The sequence below is a fragment of the Schistocerca nitens genome, chromosome 5 (assembly GCF_023898315.1).
Source record: "Schistocerca nitens isolate TAMUIC-IGC-003100 chromosome 5, iqSchNite1.1, whole genome shotgun sequence".
Lineage (NCBI taxonomy): Eukaryota > Metazoa > Arthropoda > Insecta > Orthoptera > Acrididae > Schistocerca > Schistocerca nitens.
Window position 1 is genome coordinate 883,557,909 of NC_064618.1, and position 18,315 is coordinate 883,576,223.

Genomic DNA, 18,315 nt, shown 5'->3' on the forward strand with positions numbered 1-18,315 from the left:
TCTAAGTACTGACGCTCTTCTGGTCATGGTTGAAGTCAGTTCAGCTGAAGATACTATCACAGAGTCTGGTGTTAATGTATTGAACTCGTGCTGAGAAGAGACTCCGAAGTTGTCAATGATGGTTGGAGGCAAATTGTGCAATTGAAGGTGATTGAAAAAAACATTGTGTCATGTTCAGTTGCTCCAATGTGTGTGAATGTGATTTCACAGAGCATCATTGACCTCTGGTAGGTTTGTGGTAATCGAACAGGGAACCTGATGAACGTAGCCGGAGGGGTCAATGTTGTGTGAAGATCAGCAGCAGGCAGTGTTCAAGCTGCGAGGTGGGGAGTCATGTGGAAGAGATGTGGTGACAGTGTACTGTACAGCTGGAGGGGTGCAGCTGATGATGCCAACAGTGGGGTAGCCAGGTGGCAAGGCAGGGCTGACAGAGCTGGAGCCGGGTAGAGGGGAGGGGAAGGGGGTGAGTGTGGTCTGACAGCAGGTGGCTCGACCGGTCGGTAGCACTTGTATACTCCCACTCTCATCATCACGATGGTTGCATGTCAAGATCGTGAGCTGCTCATGTGCCAAGGCGAGGGCAGCAGGTATGTCCTTATTATGTTGCAGTCTTCATACAGAGTGTGTCCGAAGACATGCGGCAGTTGGCGTAGTGTTGGGGAACCGCCAAGAGCTCAGCTCGTCAGCTGAGGAGGCACACTCCTTGAGTGTGTTGATGGATGTACAATTGTCTTCCCATTGCTTGTCTTGAACAGTCAATGCACCAAGTTGGGTTGTGGATGCCAGGGTGAAAGCTCCTAGAATGCAGTGGCATGTGGCAAAATACAGGAGCACGGTGTGTTGTATGAACGGGAAGAGGCAGAATGGCATAAAAAATCCACCTCTAGGTCGTGTTTTATGACATCCTTGAGTCTGACAACAAGTCTCATCAAACTGGTTGGTGAGCCAGTTGCGAACACTATTGAGATGGGTGACAGTCACACACAGTGTCGTTGAACTAGTCCCACACGTACATCGTTTGGACATGTAAAGAGAATGGAAGAAATAGGAATACCAAAATGAGTGAAGGAGGCCAAATTTGAGGTCAAGAGGGAGACCTAGAGTAAGATGGACTGACTCAATAAAGGGGAGTTTAAGAAGAAGTAGTTTGGACTGGAATAAAATAGTTATAGAAGAAGAGTGATGGAAAGACAGAAATGTAGAGAAGTACTGTAAATGTCCCAACCCAGCTTGATATTGGATAAAGGACTAACAAAGAACAAGATGAGCTCTCTATTTTGCTTGACAAGGTCTCAGATATTAGCTCATTATTTTCTATAACAGAAACATTGGATACTATGCAAATTGAGGGTGGAGAGGCGAGAAAGGAAACTGAAGGAATTAATGGTATCAGCTGCATCAGAACTGTGTGCAGAATCAGCAATGATGAATGAAAATGTGTGCCAGACTGGGACTCAAACCTAAGGTCCCCTGCTTACTAGGCAGTTGTATTAAACACTGGGCCATCCTGACACATTGTTTATGGCAAATGCACAAGCTATCTCGGCATGCTCCGCAGCTGATCCATACTTCCACCTAGCAGCATCTGTTCGCAGTTCCTCTCCCTGTCCTCCATGCTCACTAATTTTAGACTGCTGCAGGAGGTCAAACATAAATGTGCCTCTGCACTGAGGTTGTGGATTCATTGCCCATTGTGGTGAATCAATTATATGAATGTGTGGTGTCAGTATTTTTCAGACATGTCCTAACGAAAAGACGCCATGCGTCATATAAGAAACATTGCAAAGCAAGCAATATGTTACTGTATGGGAAAACAGTTGACAACATTGGATAATAATTGAAAAAAAAAAGATAAGAATACGAGTTGTATTATGGGCAAGACTATGTGCATGCTAAGTGAAGATGTAGCTCCAATGTGAATGCTGTCCTCAGGCATGAGATGAGTTAGTTGGTGTCCATAAGCAGCTGGGAATGCCCTGACTACTGTCAAGTTATTGGAAGCTACTGTGACTGGGTGTGTTGGGAGGGCTACTGAAAGCCATGTGCCAGAGATACCAAAAGTACCTCAAGTACTATTCTCTCCTGTAGTACTGTCTCTTCTGCAAGAAATACAGGATATGTCCACTTGACAATGAATGGCATGTCAATGGCAGGTTTAAGCACCCTGTACAGATGGGACAGGGTCACCGACAAACTCATGATGTTACACATATCCCCTAACCAACACGTTTGAGGAGTTACCTGACCCAGTGAGACTCACTTCATCTGTTGGGAAATGTGCTGTATCACATGGCAAGAAGAGGCAAATACAAAAGGTTGGCAGTCTAATAATAGTGGGCAGTCAAATGTATGGTGAATAATGAAGCTGCTTAAAGAAATGGCAACAAGAAGGTGTGGGAAGGAACACCTCATGCACTCATTGTGTGTGTTTCTGGGCCTCACAGGGGCAATTATGCTCGTTATCTGGTCTCCAAGTTCATACTTGGATCATTCTAATGACTGGCAAGAAGTTTGTGAATACTGGCCTGGCCTGTGGAGTGTCGACAAAGGATCGAACCAGAGACTTGGCGGACTCTGTGACAAGTTTGGCTGTGACTCCCTGAACTTGTGCCACAGGGTTGACAACTGTGGGAACTTCCTAAATGGGTCAGGTATATGACATGACACTCATCAGAGGCTGCTACCCAGGAAGCTGACTGTGGGTGGGGTGCACACAAGGTGCCTTAGTTTTTTTTTTTTTTTTTTTTTTTTTTTTTTTAAATAACCTTAGGCAACTCTTCATCCAGTCCAGGAAATGATAGCTGTAGAAGAAATGGAAGTATTAGTACCAGATTTTGAAGGCTCCTGTAAAGCAGTGAAGGAATTGTGGAATTGTTTATATTAAAAATGAAGAAATTCCTCCAGCTGTAGTTAAGGTGTCGATTTTATTTTGGCAACTAGTTTCAATGTTGTAACAATGTCATCTTCAGGCCCATACACTTGTTGACTTCAACTGCGTGCGGCTGATACTAGAAGTCAGTGGTGAGATACGGACGTGCTCCATGTGGAAGTGGTTAGTAACTAGTATGAAGTTTCATACAATGTTGAAACTAGTTGCCAAAATAAAATCGACACCTTAAATACAGCTTGAGGAATTTCTTCATTTTTAATGTAAATTTATACCAGCTGACACCCCACTGTCCTCCATTTCAACTATGGATGTTCGAAGATTGTGGAATTGTGGTTTATTCCTCTCATGGCATACATTTGCAGTCCATTTGGTTTGCATACAGAACACAGTCAAAAATTTATAATACACTTACAATGATTTTTGCACTAATAAATAATAGTGTTAGAATAAATGATAACACTTTAACGATAGTTCTTGGGATATGTAACACATTGTATCTATCTCAAATTTCCAGTTCATCCTGCAAGAGTTCATCCCCTGAGTAAATATCAATGTCAGAATACTAGATACAGAAAGCTGGTTGAAACTTGAAATTGAAAGCAGTGAGATTTTGGAGGAATATTTAAGAGTATATTTAAAGCATAGGCAAATAGGAAATTCAAATCCACCAAGATGGAAATTGAAGCTGCATGTGAGATTGTTTGGGCAACACTCAATGTCAGTGTGGGCATAAAATGGTAACTGGATCCTTCTATCAATCACCAGACTCATCACCTGATGTAACCAAAAACTTTAGAGAAATCTTCACTTCACTTGTACTTAAATTCTCCAATCATACTGCAGTCCTTGTGAACCCAACACAGTTGGACCTGTGGAACATGAAATAAATCAAATCAAATCAAATCAAATCAAATCAGTCATTGGTGGAGACTTTAATCTTTCACCATTTAATTGGGAAAGTTACAGTATTGTTAGTGGTGGACATGGTAAGATATCCTCTGAAACATTACTAAATGCCTTCTCTGAAAACTATATAGAACAGAGAGTTAGGAACCTGACTCATGGTGGAAATATATTGGCTCTAAAGGCAACAAAGAGACCTGACCTCTTTGAGGATGTCCACTTTGCATCTGGTATTAGTTGCCATGAGGCAGTTGTAGTAACAATGATTATCAAAGTACTAAGGATAATTAAAACAAGTAGAAAGATTAATATGTTAAGTAAACTGGATAAAGAATTAGTAGTATCATATCTCAATGGAGAAATTCAAACTTTTAGCTCAGGACAGGAGCCTATGACTCAAGTTAAATGAATAGCTGAGTGGATAAATACATACCCTGTAGAACTGTTCATGATGGGAGGGACCCTCTATGGTATACTGCCACTGTAAAGAAACTCCTAACAGAACAGAGATTTTGCATGATAAATTTTAAACAAAGCAGAGGGCTTTAGACAGAGAGATATTGAATGAAATGTGTTTGTCTGTCAAGAGAGCAATACATAAAGCCCTCAGTGACTATTGTAGCAGAATATTGTCAAGACATTTTTCCCCAAACTCAAAGAAATTCTGGTCGTAGTGGTCCAGTCTCTCATGGACAAGACAGGAATTGAAATACGGGGTAGCAAACCAAGAGCACAAATGCTTAAAGAAGGAAAAATCTGGAGGATTGTCTGAATTGAATCCTCATACCACTGAAAAAATGATTGAAATAGATATTAGCATCTTTGGCATTGAGAAACAGCTAAAATTGTTAAAAGTGAATAAAGCTCCAGAGGCTAATGGAATTCGTATCGGATTTTATTCTGAATTTGCAGTTGAGTCAGCTCCTCTTTTGGCTATAATCTACTGTAGATTCCTTGAACATAAAATTGTGTCCAGTAGTTGGAAGAAAGCATTCGTCACACCTTTTTACAAAAAGGGTAGTAGAATGATTCACAAAACAATTGTCCAGTATCCTTAACATCTATTTGTTGTAGAATCTTAGAACATGCTGAAAGGAATTCAAATGTAAGGAAGTATCACAAACAGAATGACCTCCTCCCTGCTAACCAGCAGGGATTCCGAAAACTTAGATCATGTGAACTGAAACTGCATTTTTCTCACATGAAGTACTAAAAGCTATGGATCAAGGCGGTCAGGTAGATGCAGAATTCCTCAATTTCTGAAAAACATTTGTCCCAGTACCATATCTACGCTCATATGATGTATCAAGTGAAATTTGTGACTGGACTGAGCATTTTTTTGGTAGGGATGACACAGCATGTTATCTTGTATAGAGATTATCGACGGATCTATAAGTAACTCTGGGTGTGTCCCAGGGAAGTGTGCTGGGAATCTTGCTGTTCATATTGTATGTCAATGACCTTGCAGACAATATTTATAGTATCTCATATGGTTCACAGATTAGGCATTTATGTACAATGAAGTACTGTCTAGAAGAAACTGTACAAATATTCAGTCAGATCTTGATAAGATTTCAAAGTGCTGCAAAGATTTACAACTTGCTTTAATGTTCAGAAATGTAAAATTGTGACTTCACAAAACAAAACAAAAATGTAGTATCCTGTGGTTATAATATCAATGAGTCACAATTGGAAGCGGCCAACTTATACAAATATCTGGCTGTAAAACTTTGTAGGGATATGAAATAGAATGACCACATAGGCTCAGTTGGGGGTAAAGCAGGTGATAGATTTCATTTTAATGGTAGAATATTGGGGAAGTGCAATCAGTCTACAAAGGAGACTGCAAATCACTCGTGTGACCCCACCAAGAATTTTATTCAAATGTGTGGGACCTTCAACAGACAGGGCTAACAGGGGATATAAGTGGATACAAAGAAGGGCAGCAAAAATGGTCACAGGTTTGTTTGGCCCATGGGAGAGTGTCACAAAGATGAAACAACTAAAGTGGCAGGCATTTCAAGATAGATGCAAACCATCCCACAAAAATGTACAAGGTGTACAACTTTACTTCCACCGTTTTATCCCCAACATTTGAGGCTTTAATGAAACAAATTGGTTACACTTGTATCATTCAAAGTATTTTCCATCACTGGCCACTACTTTCTCCCTTCTTTTGGGTAGTGTATGAATCCCACATCGAAAAAATTGCTCATCTTCCAAAGCAATCAACGACTCGATCCAATTTGTGACTTCTTCATGAGATTGGAAGTGTTAGTCAGCCAGGCCATGTGCCATTGATCTAAACAGGTAATAACCAGAGGGAGCAATGTCTGGAGAATATGGCAGGTGGGTAGGACTTCCCATTTTAATGTTTCCAAGTAGATTTTGACCTCTTTTGCAATGCGGGGTTGAGCACTGTCGTGCTACAAAATCACTTTATCATGCCTCTCACTGTATTGCGGCCATTTGTCTTTTAATGCTCTGCTGAGATGCATTAATTGCATCAGATAATGAACACATGTGATTGTTTCACTTGGTTTTAACATCTCATAGTACACGACGCCAAGCTGGTCCACCAAATGCAGAGCATAATCTTGGAGCCGTGAATATTCGGTTTGGCCGTCAGTATGGAAGCATGACCGGGATATCCCCATGATTTTTTGCATGTATGGTTATCATAAAGAACCCATTTTTCCTTCCTGGTCACAGTGCAATGCGGAAATCCCTTCCATTTTTGCCTCTGAAGAAACTGTTCACAAACACACAAATGCTGTTCATCATCTCTTGGTTTCAGCTCACACGGGACCCAAGTTCCTTCTTTCTGAATCATGCTCATAGCCTTGAGATGTTTTGAAATGGGTTGCTGTGTCACTCCCACTAATCATGCCAATTCTTCTAAAGTTTGATGCAAGTCGTCACTCAGCAATGTCTCCAATTCTGCTTCTTCAAAAACATTCTCTCTTCCACCAGTGTACCGGTCTACTACTTTAAAATCACTGTTCTTGAAGTGTTGAAACCACTCAGGACACATTCTTTCAGTAATAGTGTCCTTACCATATGTACTTGAGAGCATTTGATGAGACTCAGCCGCTGTTTCCTTCATACTGAAACACAACAGTAACACCTCCTGCAAATGACAAGAATTAGGCTCTTAAACTGACATTTTTAATCAAGAACAACTTTATGATGCAGACACAAATTGACTAATGTTTGAATGAGGTTATGTTGACTGAGGTCCAAGCTAACTGCCTGACGTCTGCGACCTGTTTCTTTCAACCGCTACTTACTGTCGGCAAACGGCAGAAGCAATGTTGTACACCTTGTATTTAGAAAGTTTCACTGAAGAATCTAGGAATATATCACAACTGCCTATATATCGCTTCCACAGGGATCATGAAGACAAGATTAGTCTAATTACAGCATGTACAGAGGTGTTTAAGCAGTCGTTCTTACCACAGTGCATATGTGAATGGAACAGGAAAAAGCCCTAGTTACTGATACAGTGGGACATGTCCTTTACCATGCACTGCCATTGCTTGCTGAATATACACTCCTGGAAATTGAAATAAGAACACCGTGAATTCATTGTCCCAGGAAGGGGAAACTTTATTGACACATTCCTGGGGTCAGATACATCACATGATCACACTGACAGAACCACAGGCACATAGATACAGGCAACAGAGCATGCACAATGTCGGCACTAGTACAGTGTATATCCACCTTTCGCAGCAATGCAGGCTGCTATTCTCCCATGGAGACGACCGTAGAGATGCTGGATGTAGTCCTGTGGAACGGCTTGCCATGCCATTTCCACCTGGCGCCTCAGTTGGACCAGCGTTCGTGCTGGACGTGCAGACCGCGTGAGACGACGCTTCATACAGTCCCAAACATGCTCAATGGGGGACAGATCCGGAGATCTTGCTGGCCAGGGTAGTTGACTTACACCTTCTAGAGCACGTTGGGTGGCACGGGATACATGCGGACGTGCATTGTCCTGTTGGAACAGCAAGTTCCCTTGCCAGTCTAGGAATGGTAGAACGATGGGTTCGATGACGGTTTGAATGTACCGTGCACTATTCAGTGTCCCCTCGATGATCACCAGTGGTGTACGGCCAGTGTAGGAGATCGCTCCCCACACCATGATGCCGGGTGTTGGCCCTGTGTGCCTCGGTCGTATGCAGTCCTGATTGTGGCGCTCACCTGCACGGCGCCAAACACGCATACGACCATCATTGGCACCAAGGCAGAAGCGACTCTCATCGCTGAAGACGACACGTCTCCATTCGTCCCTCCATTCACGCCTGTCGCGACACCACTGGAGGCGGGCTGCACGATGTTGGGGCGTGAGCGGAAGACGGCCTAACGGTGTGCGGGACCGTAGCCCAGCTTCATGGAGACGGTTGCGAATGGTCCTCGCCGATACCCCAGGAGCAACAGTGTCCCTAATTTGCTGGGAAGTGGCGGTGCGGTCCCCTACGGCACTGCGTAGGATCCTACGGTCTTGGCGTGCATCTGTGCGTCGCTGCGGTCCGGTCCCAGGTCGACGGGCACGTGCACCTTCCGCCGACCACTGGCGACAACATCGATGTACTGTGGAGACCTCACGCCCCACGTGTTGAGCAATTCGGCGGTACGTCCACCCAGCCTCCCGCATGCCCACTATACGCCCTCGCTCAAAGTCCGTCAACTGCACATACGGTTCACGTCCACGCTGTCGCGGCATGCTACCAGTGTTAAAGACTGCGATGGAGCTCCGTATGCGACGGCAAACTGGCTGACACTGACGGCGGCGGTGCACAAATGCTGCGCAGCTAGCACCATTCGACGGCCAACACCGCGGTTCCTGGTGTGTCCGCTGTGCCTGCTTGTACAGCCCTCTCGCAGTGTCCGGAGCAAGTATGATGGGTCTGACACACCGGTGTCAATGTGTTCTTTTTTCCATTTTCAGGAGTGTAGATGTAGTTGTAAAATATTGGCATATATTTTTATTTTGTAATTTATATTGTAGAAAAATGTGTCTATTATTGAAGGAATGTTGTAAATTCAAGAACGATGTGAAGCTAATTTCATGTGAAAGTGGTGAGGTTTATGGGGAAACATATCTTATAAAATATCGATGCACCATTTATGTATCTAATCATTCATGCACAAATTGGTCTGGCAGTATGTTATATATTAATAATGAAATGAAAAGCTAATTGTTAAAATTTCTCCACAGGTCTGTGCTGCATTGGACGGAAAATTAGTTGCTGCAACACAAAGCCAAGCAGATCACTCTATGATGGCATAGATGATTCTGCCTCTGAAACAGGTTCTTACTAATATTTCTGGCAAGAATTATGCCTAAATTTTAGCATTTGATAGAGTAAATCTGCAAGAAGTCTGCTCTTTAGCATGTAAATACTTTAAATTTAAAGGAGACTATTCACCAAAAAGCAGAGTCATTGAGTTGTCAATAGGCACACACAAAAGGAAGAAAACTTGCTAGCTTTCAGATTTTATTCTTCGTCGGGCTAGAGTATGTGAATTGAGAATTGATGGTAGTACAGAGGAATGGGAAACTATTAGGTGCAGGGACAGTGGGTTACCTGAGATTGAAGCCAGGAAAATTATGGGAGCAGAGGATGTATTGCAAGGATAGCTCCCATTTGTGTAGTTCAGAGAAGCTGGTGGTGGTGGTGGTGGTCGAGGGAAGGATCTAAAAGGCTCAGGTTGAGAGCAGTCGTTGAAATTGAGCATATTCTGCTCAGCTGCATGTTGTGCCACCAAGTGGTCAACTTTGTTCTCAACAACAGTTTGGCAGTGGCCAGTTGATCCCTCTCATGCAGCCTATGAGAACTCCCTTGCCCAGTAGGAACAGGGCCTCACAAACACGTTCACGGACTGGCAATGTCCCTCAAACCTAGTCCACAAACAGATTTCCATGTAGTACCCCCAAATACCCCCAATCCTCCCACCACCCCCAAGAATCAGCTACAAATGAGAGCCCCCCTCATCAGCCAGTATCATCCTGGAATGGAACAACTGAACCAGATGCTTCACCAGGCTGTAATCGTGCCCTAAAATGAGCGACATCCTATCCGAGATACTTCCCACCCCTCCTAAAGTGGTGTTCTCTTTGACACTCCCTGTGGAAGATGCAGGTGCAAAACCTGCCCAGTCCACCCACTCACTCTTCCTGTTCCACTCCTGTCACAGGGTTATCCTACCACATCGGGGGCCGAGCCAACTGTGAAGGCAGCCGTGTCATTAACCAACTCTGCTGCAATCATTGCACAGTTTTTTATATTGGTATGACTAGCAACAAGCCACCCAAGGGGATGAACAGCCACCACTAAACTGTGGCCAAGAAGAAAGTAGACTACCATGTGGCACAACATGCAGCTGAACATAACGTGATCGATTTCCATGGGTGCTTCACTACCCGAGCCATCTGGATCCTCCCCTCCACCACTAGCTTTTATGAACCGCACAGATGGGAGTTGTCCTTACAACACATTCTCTGCCCCCACAATTATTCCAGCCTCAGCCTGCACACACACACTTCCCCACACCCTTCACGCAACAGTTTCCAACCCCCTCTGTCTCGTCATCTACTCCCCATTCTCATATCACACAGTCTTTGTTTCCCATCCTCTGCCAATGTAGCCGTCAGTCTTTCCCCCACTCCTCTCCTTTTTTTCTCTTTTTTTCCCTCCTCCCTGCCCCACAACCTCCTGATGCTGTGCCTGTTAGCATTCTAGTCCCTGCACACTCTGTCAGAGACCGTTCATCTCTCTCCCAATGCATACAGTACTATACCTTCCCCTTCCCTGCTCCCTCTAGATTACTGCTTGCATCTCACATGACAGCTGCATTCTGGCCCAATGCATGAGGTGAGCTTAATTTTGTGTATGAATGGTGTGTTTTTTTCTTTTGCTGATGAAGGCTGTGGCTAAAAGGTTTATGTGGGTGTCTTTTAATTGTGCCTGTATGCAACTTAATGTGTCTTCTTTACAGTAAGTAGTAATCTGTCTTTTCCTACATTGCTGATATTCCTACCTGGAGTTTCTATTGTTTGAATTTTATGATAATTGCTCTTTCAGTATCCTGCTGTGATTTTTCTCTTGAACTGTATGCCTCTGTACTTTCTATTATATTTAAGAAATGATTATTAAATATATTTGCTAGCTGTGATTCATTATTTACATCCTTTCCATTCAGTCCAATAGTGATGTTATCCTGTTCTGTGGCTGGTCGTCCTATCTCTCATTTCACTGCATTCCCTATAGCCTGAAGTCTGTTGTCAGAATTACCAACCTCTGACAGTATGTGCATTTCCTTGATTTTTTAATAACTTTTCTTAGTAATTTTGAGTAGTTTTTGTAGTGTGCAACTACTGCAGTATCTCTACTTGTTCTTGTCAACAGATAACATTTCCCTTTTCCTTTCATAAGTTGCTTTAATCCCTCTAGTGATCCATGGTTCTTTACATGGCTGTTTAATGTCCTTTGTGATTAGCTTATGATCAGCTTACATGGAAAACTATTTTCAAATAATGATATGAATTTCTCACATAACATATTAGTTCTGTGCTAGCATTTGATTCATCATAAAGTTCATGTCAGGTCATCTCTTGCAAACTAATCTTAAACGCATTTGTTCTGTAGTCATTAATTATTCTAACTTGTTTCCACTGAGGAGTATCCGTACTGTAAGGCACAATGTTATTTATCCTAACTAACTGCGCATCATAATCAGAGAGAACATTTGTCACTGGGTACATAGCTATTTTCTCTTTTTGAGCTTCACCAGAGAAAACATTATCCGTTAGGGTCCTACTGTCTTTATCCAATTGTACCTAAGTAATTCAACCAGTGTACTTACTGCTCTCTTTTACTCGGCCCCTGAGTGGAGGATGCTGGGAGTGGAAGCCTGCGGTCGGCTGCTGAGGCAAGCCCCGCTTCCTCCTCCCAGGGGAGTCAGCGTACAGCTTATAAAAGGAGTGAACATATAATAGGTTGCTGCCCTGCTGTAGTGACACGAAAGTTGATGGTGAGTCACTATAAGGACTAGGTACAGCCTCTTCACTCACATTTGTAAATGATATTAACAACCACTATGTCTGACACCACACACAGATCAACACTATATTCACGACGGTTACTGATTGTTACACAGCTAACGTGGAGCCATGTAAAAAGTGCACGATCAGTAGTCAGGAGATTCAGACTCAAATTCTTTATTTTCTGTTCACCACCTGAGGTGGATTAGGCATTTTGCATTGATAGCATATGACATTTTCCTTCAATACCTTAGAATTAAATGAGCATTACATATTCCAAATACAATCTAGAAATGATAGGATAAACAATAAAATAATAAATATACTGAAGCATCAAAGAAACTGGTATAGTCATACCTATTCAAATACAGAGATATGTAAACAGGCAGAATATGGCGCTGCAGTCTGCAGTGCCTATATAAGACAATAAGTGTCTAGTGCAGTTGTTAGATTGGTTACTGCTGCTACAATGGCAGGTTATCGAGACTTAAGTGAGTTTGAATATGGTATTATAGTCAGTGCACGAGCGATGGGCCACAGCATCTCTGAGGTAGCGATGAAGTGGGGATTTTCCTGTACGACCATGTCACGAGTGTCCAGTGAATATCAGGTATCCGGTAAAACATCAAATCTACAACACCGCTGTGGCTAGAAAAAGATCTTGCAAGAATGGGACCAATAATGACTGAATAGAACCGTTCAACATGACACAAGTGCAACCCTTCCCCAAATAGCTGCGATTTCAATGCTGGGCACCAACAAATGTCCGCATGCGAACGATTCAACAAAATGTCATCGATATGGACTTTAGGAGCTGAAGGCCCACTCATGTACCCTTGATGACTACACGACACAATGATTTATGCCTCAACTGGACCCGTCAACACTGACATTGGACTGTTGATGACCGGAAACATGTTGCTGGTCGGACGAGTCTCGTTTCAAACTATCGAGTGGGTGGACATGTACGAGTATGGAGACAATCTCATGAATCCATGGACCCTGCATGTGAGCTGGTGAAGGTTCTGGTGTGGGGCATGTGGAGTTGAAGCTATATGGGACCCTTGATACATCTAGATATGACTGTGACAGGTGACTTGTACATACGCACCATGTCTGATCACCTGCATCCATTCATGTCCTTTGTGCATTCCGATGGACTTGGGCAATTCCAGCAGGACAATGTGACACCCTATACATCCAGAATTGCTACCAGAGTGGCTCCAGGAACACTCTTATAGTTTAAACACTTCCAATGGCCATGTCCACCCCGTCGTACTCTTACAGATTTGTGGACAGCCCTGCAGTATTCATGGTGTCGGTTCCCTCCAGCATTACTTCAGACATTATAGCAGTCCATGCCATGTCGTGTTGCAGCACTTCTGCATGCTCGCAGGGGCCCTAAACAATATTAGGCAAGTGTACCAGTTTCTTTGGCTCTCCAGCGTAAATACAGTCAATGGTGTGACATAATGAAAATCTTAAAAATTAATGTCAACTGATTTTAGACTCATGAATTCAGTTGTATCATAAAAAGGTTTAATAAGTAAAATGCTTAATAGCTTGCTTCTGAAGCTAGTTATGTGAGCTGACCAAGCAGAAAATGGAAGTTTATTAAATATTCTTAAGCCATTGGTTAGATGGGAATTCCCTGTACTTACCAGCCTGCGCCTTGGTACATATAATTTTATTTTGAATCTAGTGTTACAGTGCTGTACGTTTTCACTCATTTTGAAATCTGCTACACTGTTTTCGTGTACAGTCCCATGACACATATGTAGAGATTAATGACTGTTAATATGTGGAACTGTATAAACAATGGCCGGCAGTGTTCTGATCTCACCAGCATGACTCATTGCCCTTCCCACCTTCTGTTGAAGTTTTAGAATTTCACTGATGTGAGGAGAATGCCCCCAATTCAGCAGTCCATACTCTTTATGTGTGACTGAAAGAGTCCAAAATAAATAACTCTTAAATATTCTTTTGTTACTAAGCCTCCCAGGTTCCACAATAAACAAGTCTCTTGAGATAATTTTGTGCCAGTGTGGTTGATGTGTGTTTTCTGTGTTAGAGTCTACATGAATTCCTAGAATTTTAACCACCTTCACCTCTACCTCTTTTGACAATCCTATTATAATCTGCTGGTTTTCAAAAGGTCTGCATAGCAGTGTATTTGATGAGAACCAATTTAGTGCTGCTTCAATGCCATCTGGTATTATATATTGCAGAACTAATGTGTTCTCGTGCTCAGCTAGCAAATTTGTGTCCTCAGCATAACAAGTAACAGTACTAAGAACACAGTGGAAGAAATCATTGACTGCAATTATGAAAAAGAAGGGCCCAAGGACAGAATGTTATGGGATCCCTGATTTAACTTCTTGCACATGTGGGTGCCTGTTTCTGACAGATACAAACTGTTTGCTGTTGGTTAGGTATGGTACAATTACTGCCAGTGCAGAGCCTTGTGCACCATATAATTTGAGTTTAGCAAGTAAGATATCATGAGAAATACAGCCAAATGCCTTACTTAAATCACACAAAAGAAATGAAGCTTTATTTTTATTCTCAAAGGCTGTTATTGCTTCATTCACAATTGAGAGAACAGCAGTAGTTGTACTTCTTCCCTTGTGGAAGCCAAATTTTCATTTAGAAAGGAGATTATGTGACTCAAAGTAGTTGTTTAGTGGGTTATAAATAAGAGATTCAAATATTTTGGAGAAAACAGGAATTATCGTAAGTAGGCAGTAATTTTTTAAATTGCCTTGTCCCGTTTTTTGTACTTTGGAATAACTTTTGATATTTTTAGTTTTGTAGGAAATACTCCAAACTCTAGACACCTGTTAAAAAGAAAGGTCAATGGTTCACTAATTATACGCACTGTTTTTCTAATTATGTAATTGGATAACCAGGAATAGTCAGTTAGTTAGTTAGTTAGTTACGTTGGTCAATCTCGTGGTATCTGTTATGATGTGGAACATGTCCATTGTAATCTACCCCTCCTTCACATCATTTGTTGATTGTCACTGACATAATTAACTCTTTTAATAAACTTTGAGAGAATTAAGATTTACAATAAACTTTTTACTTTTGTTCTTTCTTGAAGTTGGCTGCAGTTCTTCATGTTTTGGGGGCTGATTCTTGAAACTGAAATTTTTGATATTGTAGGTTCTCATGGTTCTAATTGATGTAAATAATGCTGAAGTATTGACTGAATAGTAATTGCTATTTCTGTAATTTTTATTCTTTCACATTTTCCTATGTCACACTGTCTTTACAATTTCCACTTCAAAACCAAAAATTACATTGTTATTGCCAAAAACAAAAACTCATCCAGTCACAACAGAAGTATGCCCACTACTAATCCACTCTGTGTGCGGTACTAACAATATTTCAAAGAGCTTACAAATTTTCTTGACAAGTGAACCTCCATCAATTTATATCATTATTCTATAAATGAATCCAGTAATAAATTTAATAATTAGTGTCAGGTTGTGTAATTAATAATAGGAATTTCAAGTGTGCCAGATATTTCATAATTTGAAATATTTCTAAAAAAAAGGTAATTTTAACTATACATACAGAGCTAGTAAATATCAATTGTAAAAATGAAAATAAAGTAATTTATTTTTATGTATTATAGCCTGAAATATACATTATGTACAAAAATCATGTGAAAATCTTTTAGAAAAACAGCTGAGATAATATTAACCCGTTTAAAAAGTTGCAATTATCTTTGGTATCGCCTACCTTTGTTGAGGAAAAGTAATGTTAGAGAGGAATGTCCCTTTACACTATACACTTGCAGTTTGAGAACTTTGTAACTACTTATGTAATTTCAGTGGGTGTGTTTGTCCTCCATTTAAAGCCGCAGCTCCCATGTTGGTGTTCCTTAATTAGATCAGTTGAAAAAACATAAGCTTTAACCAGGCCAAGAGCTATGTTATGTTCATGAAATGTGCGATGCTCTTGTACAACAATTTTCCATGCAGCTTTGCACTTATTTGGAGCATGTTCTGTGTACCTTCCACACAATGCACTTTTTGGCATTTAAGCTCACTTATGTAAGTTCTCTTAATTTGAGATAAGCTTTGTACAGTTCATCCTTCTGCTCAGTTCCATATTTAGGAGAAGTTTTATACAGGGTGTATATAAAGTCCGTGAACACTTTCAATTATTTATTGCATGAGAACCAAACATTGTACAGATATCATACATATGTCATTTTGAAGAGAAACCCTCAAAGTTTTATTTCATGTATGCCGCCACAGTGTAATTCAGTAATTTGCCGATAGTCAGTGCTAGTCACAAACATGGCAAGTTCAGGTGAGGAGTGAGCTTCAAGCTTTCTGTGTGTTGGTGTTCTGACAAAAACCCATCATCATGAATTTGTTGTGCTGGTGGTAAATGGCCTTCCTTGTTGGTGACTTCTTATTGTACTTGGTTCTAAACATCCGCTGAACAGCTGTAACACTCTTCTTGTTGTCGGACACCAACACACAGAAAGCTCACACTGCACCTGAACTTGCCATGTTTGCAACTAGCGTTGACTATCGGCAAATTACCAAACTATGCTGTGGCAGCTCACGTGGAAAAAAAATTTTCAGGGTTTCCCTTCAAGATGACATATGTATGATATATGTACAATGTTTGGTTCCTGTGCAATAAATAATTGAGAATGTTCCCAAACTTTATGTACACCCTGTACATATGGTACAAGGATAACTTATTTTGCTTAATATTGGTAAGGTCACCTGTGCAACACTTAATGTCCTTCTTTATGGTTTGCTTTTATGACTGATTTTTATAAGAGCAGAACAAGTAGGCCACTGTTTTGGTTGGTAGGAGAGCCAACACCGTGTTACTAGAAGGAGGCCGAAAGGCATGCGTTTTAGCTCACGCAGGCTGGCGTGAGGTCTGGAACAGGACAAGGACATTAGAATTTAGAAAAACGGACGTAGCTGGTGGAATACTTAACTTTAATCCGTTAATGAAGAACGTCGGTCTTGCCGGTACATGATTCACACTATCAATGGTAACTGATAATGGCGCCTTGCTAGCTTGTAGCAAATGACGTAGCTGAAGGCTATGTTAAACTATTGTCTCAGCAAATGAGAGCATATTTTGTCAGTGAACCATCGCTAGCAAAGTCGGTTGTACAACTGGGGCAAGTGCTAGGAAGTCTCTCTAGATCTGCCGTGTGGCGTCGCTCGGTCTGCAATCACTGATAGTGGCGACACGTGGGTCCGACGTATACTAACGGACCGTGGCCAATTTAAAGGCTACCACCTAGCAAGCGTGGTGTCTGGCGGTGACACCACAGCCACAAATCCAAATAAATTTTAAAGAAGTTCCCAAAATCAGTTTCAGTTTCATTTATTCCCATTTGATACTGGTATACACAGTCCCACATAATATTTCAGAATTTCTGAATAATATAGTTTACTGTTTCTTCCTTCTGCCCTCTAACCCATTGTAATCCTCTCCCTCCTTCCTAATTCCTGCTATTGTCCACAATAAGAAAAGTCTTTCCTGAAGATTTGAGAGCAGTAAGATTACAATAATGCTAAGTAAACTAAAAAGTTGGCTCCAGTTCTTCTTGCCTAAGAGTCTGATTCTTGAAGCTGAAATTTTCACATTTTAGGTCCTCATGGCTGAACTGACCTAAATAATTTTGAAGATTGTTGCTGCAGAATTTTCGTTTCTACATTAGTATATTTTGTCATATTTTAGTATATCATAGTCCTTTGAATTTTCACATTAACAAAGCTGAAATTACATTGTTCACCCAAAATACAAAAATATGACTGATCACATCAGAGGCATGCTTACTACTCTTCACGTTGTGGTGATAATGATATTCCAAAGGGCTCACAGTTTTTCTTGGCAAATAAATTTATATTAATTTCAATTATTATTTCTTAAATGAATCTAGAAATAAATATAATAAACAGTACTAGATTGTGTAATTAATAATAGAAATTTTAAGTGTGCCAAATAATTCTTAATTTCAAATGTTTCTAAAAAAAATAATTTTAACTGTGCAGTAGCCACCAGAAAGATCGTGGGAGGCGCACATTGGCACGGCGTGTCACGGACAGTAGTTGCCGCAAGTAAAGTCCCGTCCACCAGAGGGCACGCAAGAATTTGGCCGCGCCCTCTGCCGGCAGAACAACAACAACTCAGGCAGCATGGGCTGTGCCCAGTCAGTTCACATCGGGCATGCCTAGCAGACAGTTCCCGGTATACACTATGTGAAGTGCGGCAGGAAACGTGAATCGCGTTACTACACAATTGGCGACGAGTAGGATCATTCTTTCACGTGTTGCGTCGTTGTTCCGGTTTCGCAGCTTATCCATGGCACGGAGGATTTAGTGTGGGTTTTGGTTGAGCAGCAGACGGAGCTCATGGCAACCATGAAACAAGTGCTTCCGGCGTTGCTCTCCACGCAGTCTGCTCCAGCGCCGTTCCCTCC

General features: G+C 41.5%; 1 protein-coding gene across 2 annotated transcripts in view; it reads left to right on the top strand.

Moving 5' to 3' along the window:
- Positions 1–18,315, top strand: part of LOC126259188 (sodium/potassium/calcium exchanger 3-like) — a 273,706-nt gene that overhangs the window by 185,990 nt on the left and 69,401 nt on the right. For both annotated transcript variants that reach the window (XM_049955771.1, XM_049955772.1), the window contains one exon: positions 9,018–9,110. In XM_049955771.1, coding sequence (XP_049811728.1) covers positions 9,018–9,110 — 93 coding nt within the window. The remainder of the gene's footprint in view (positions 1–9,017; positions 9,111–18,315) is intronic.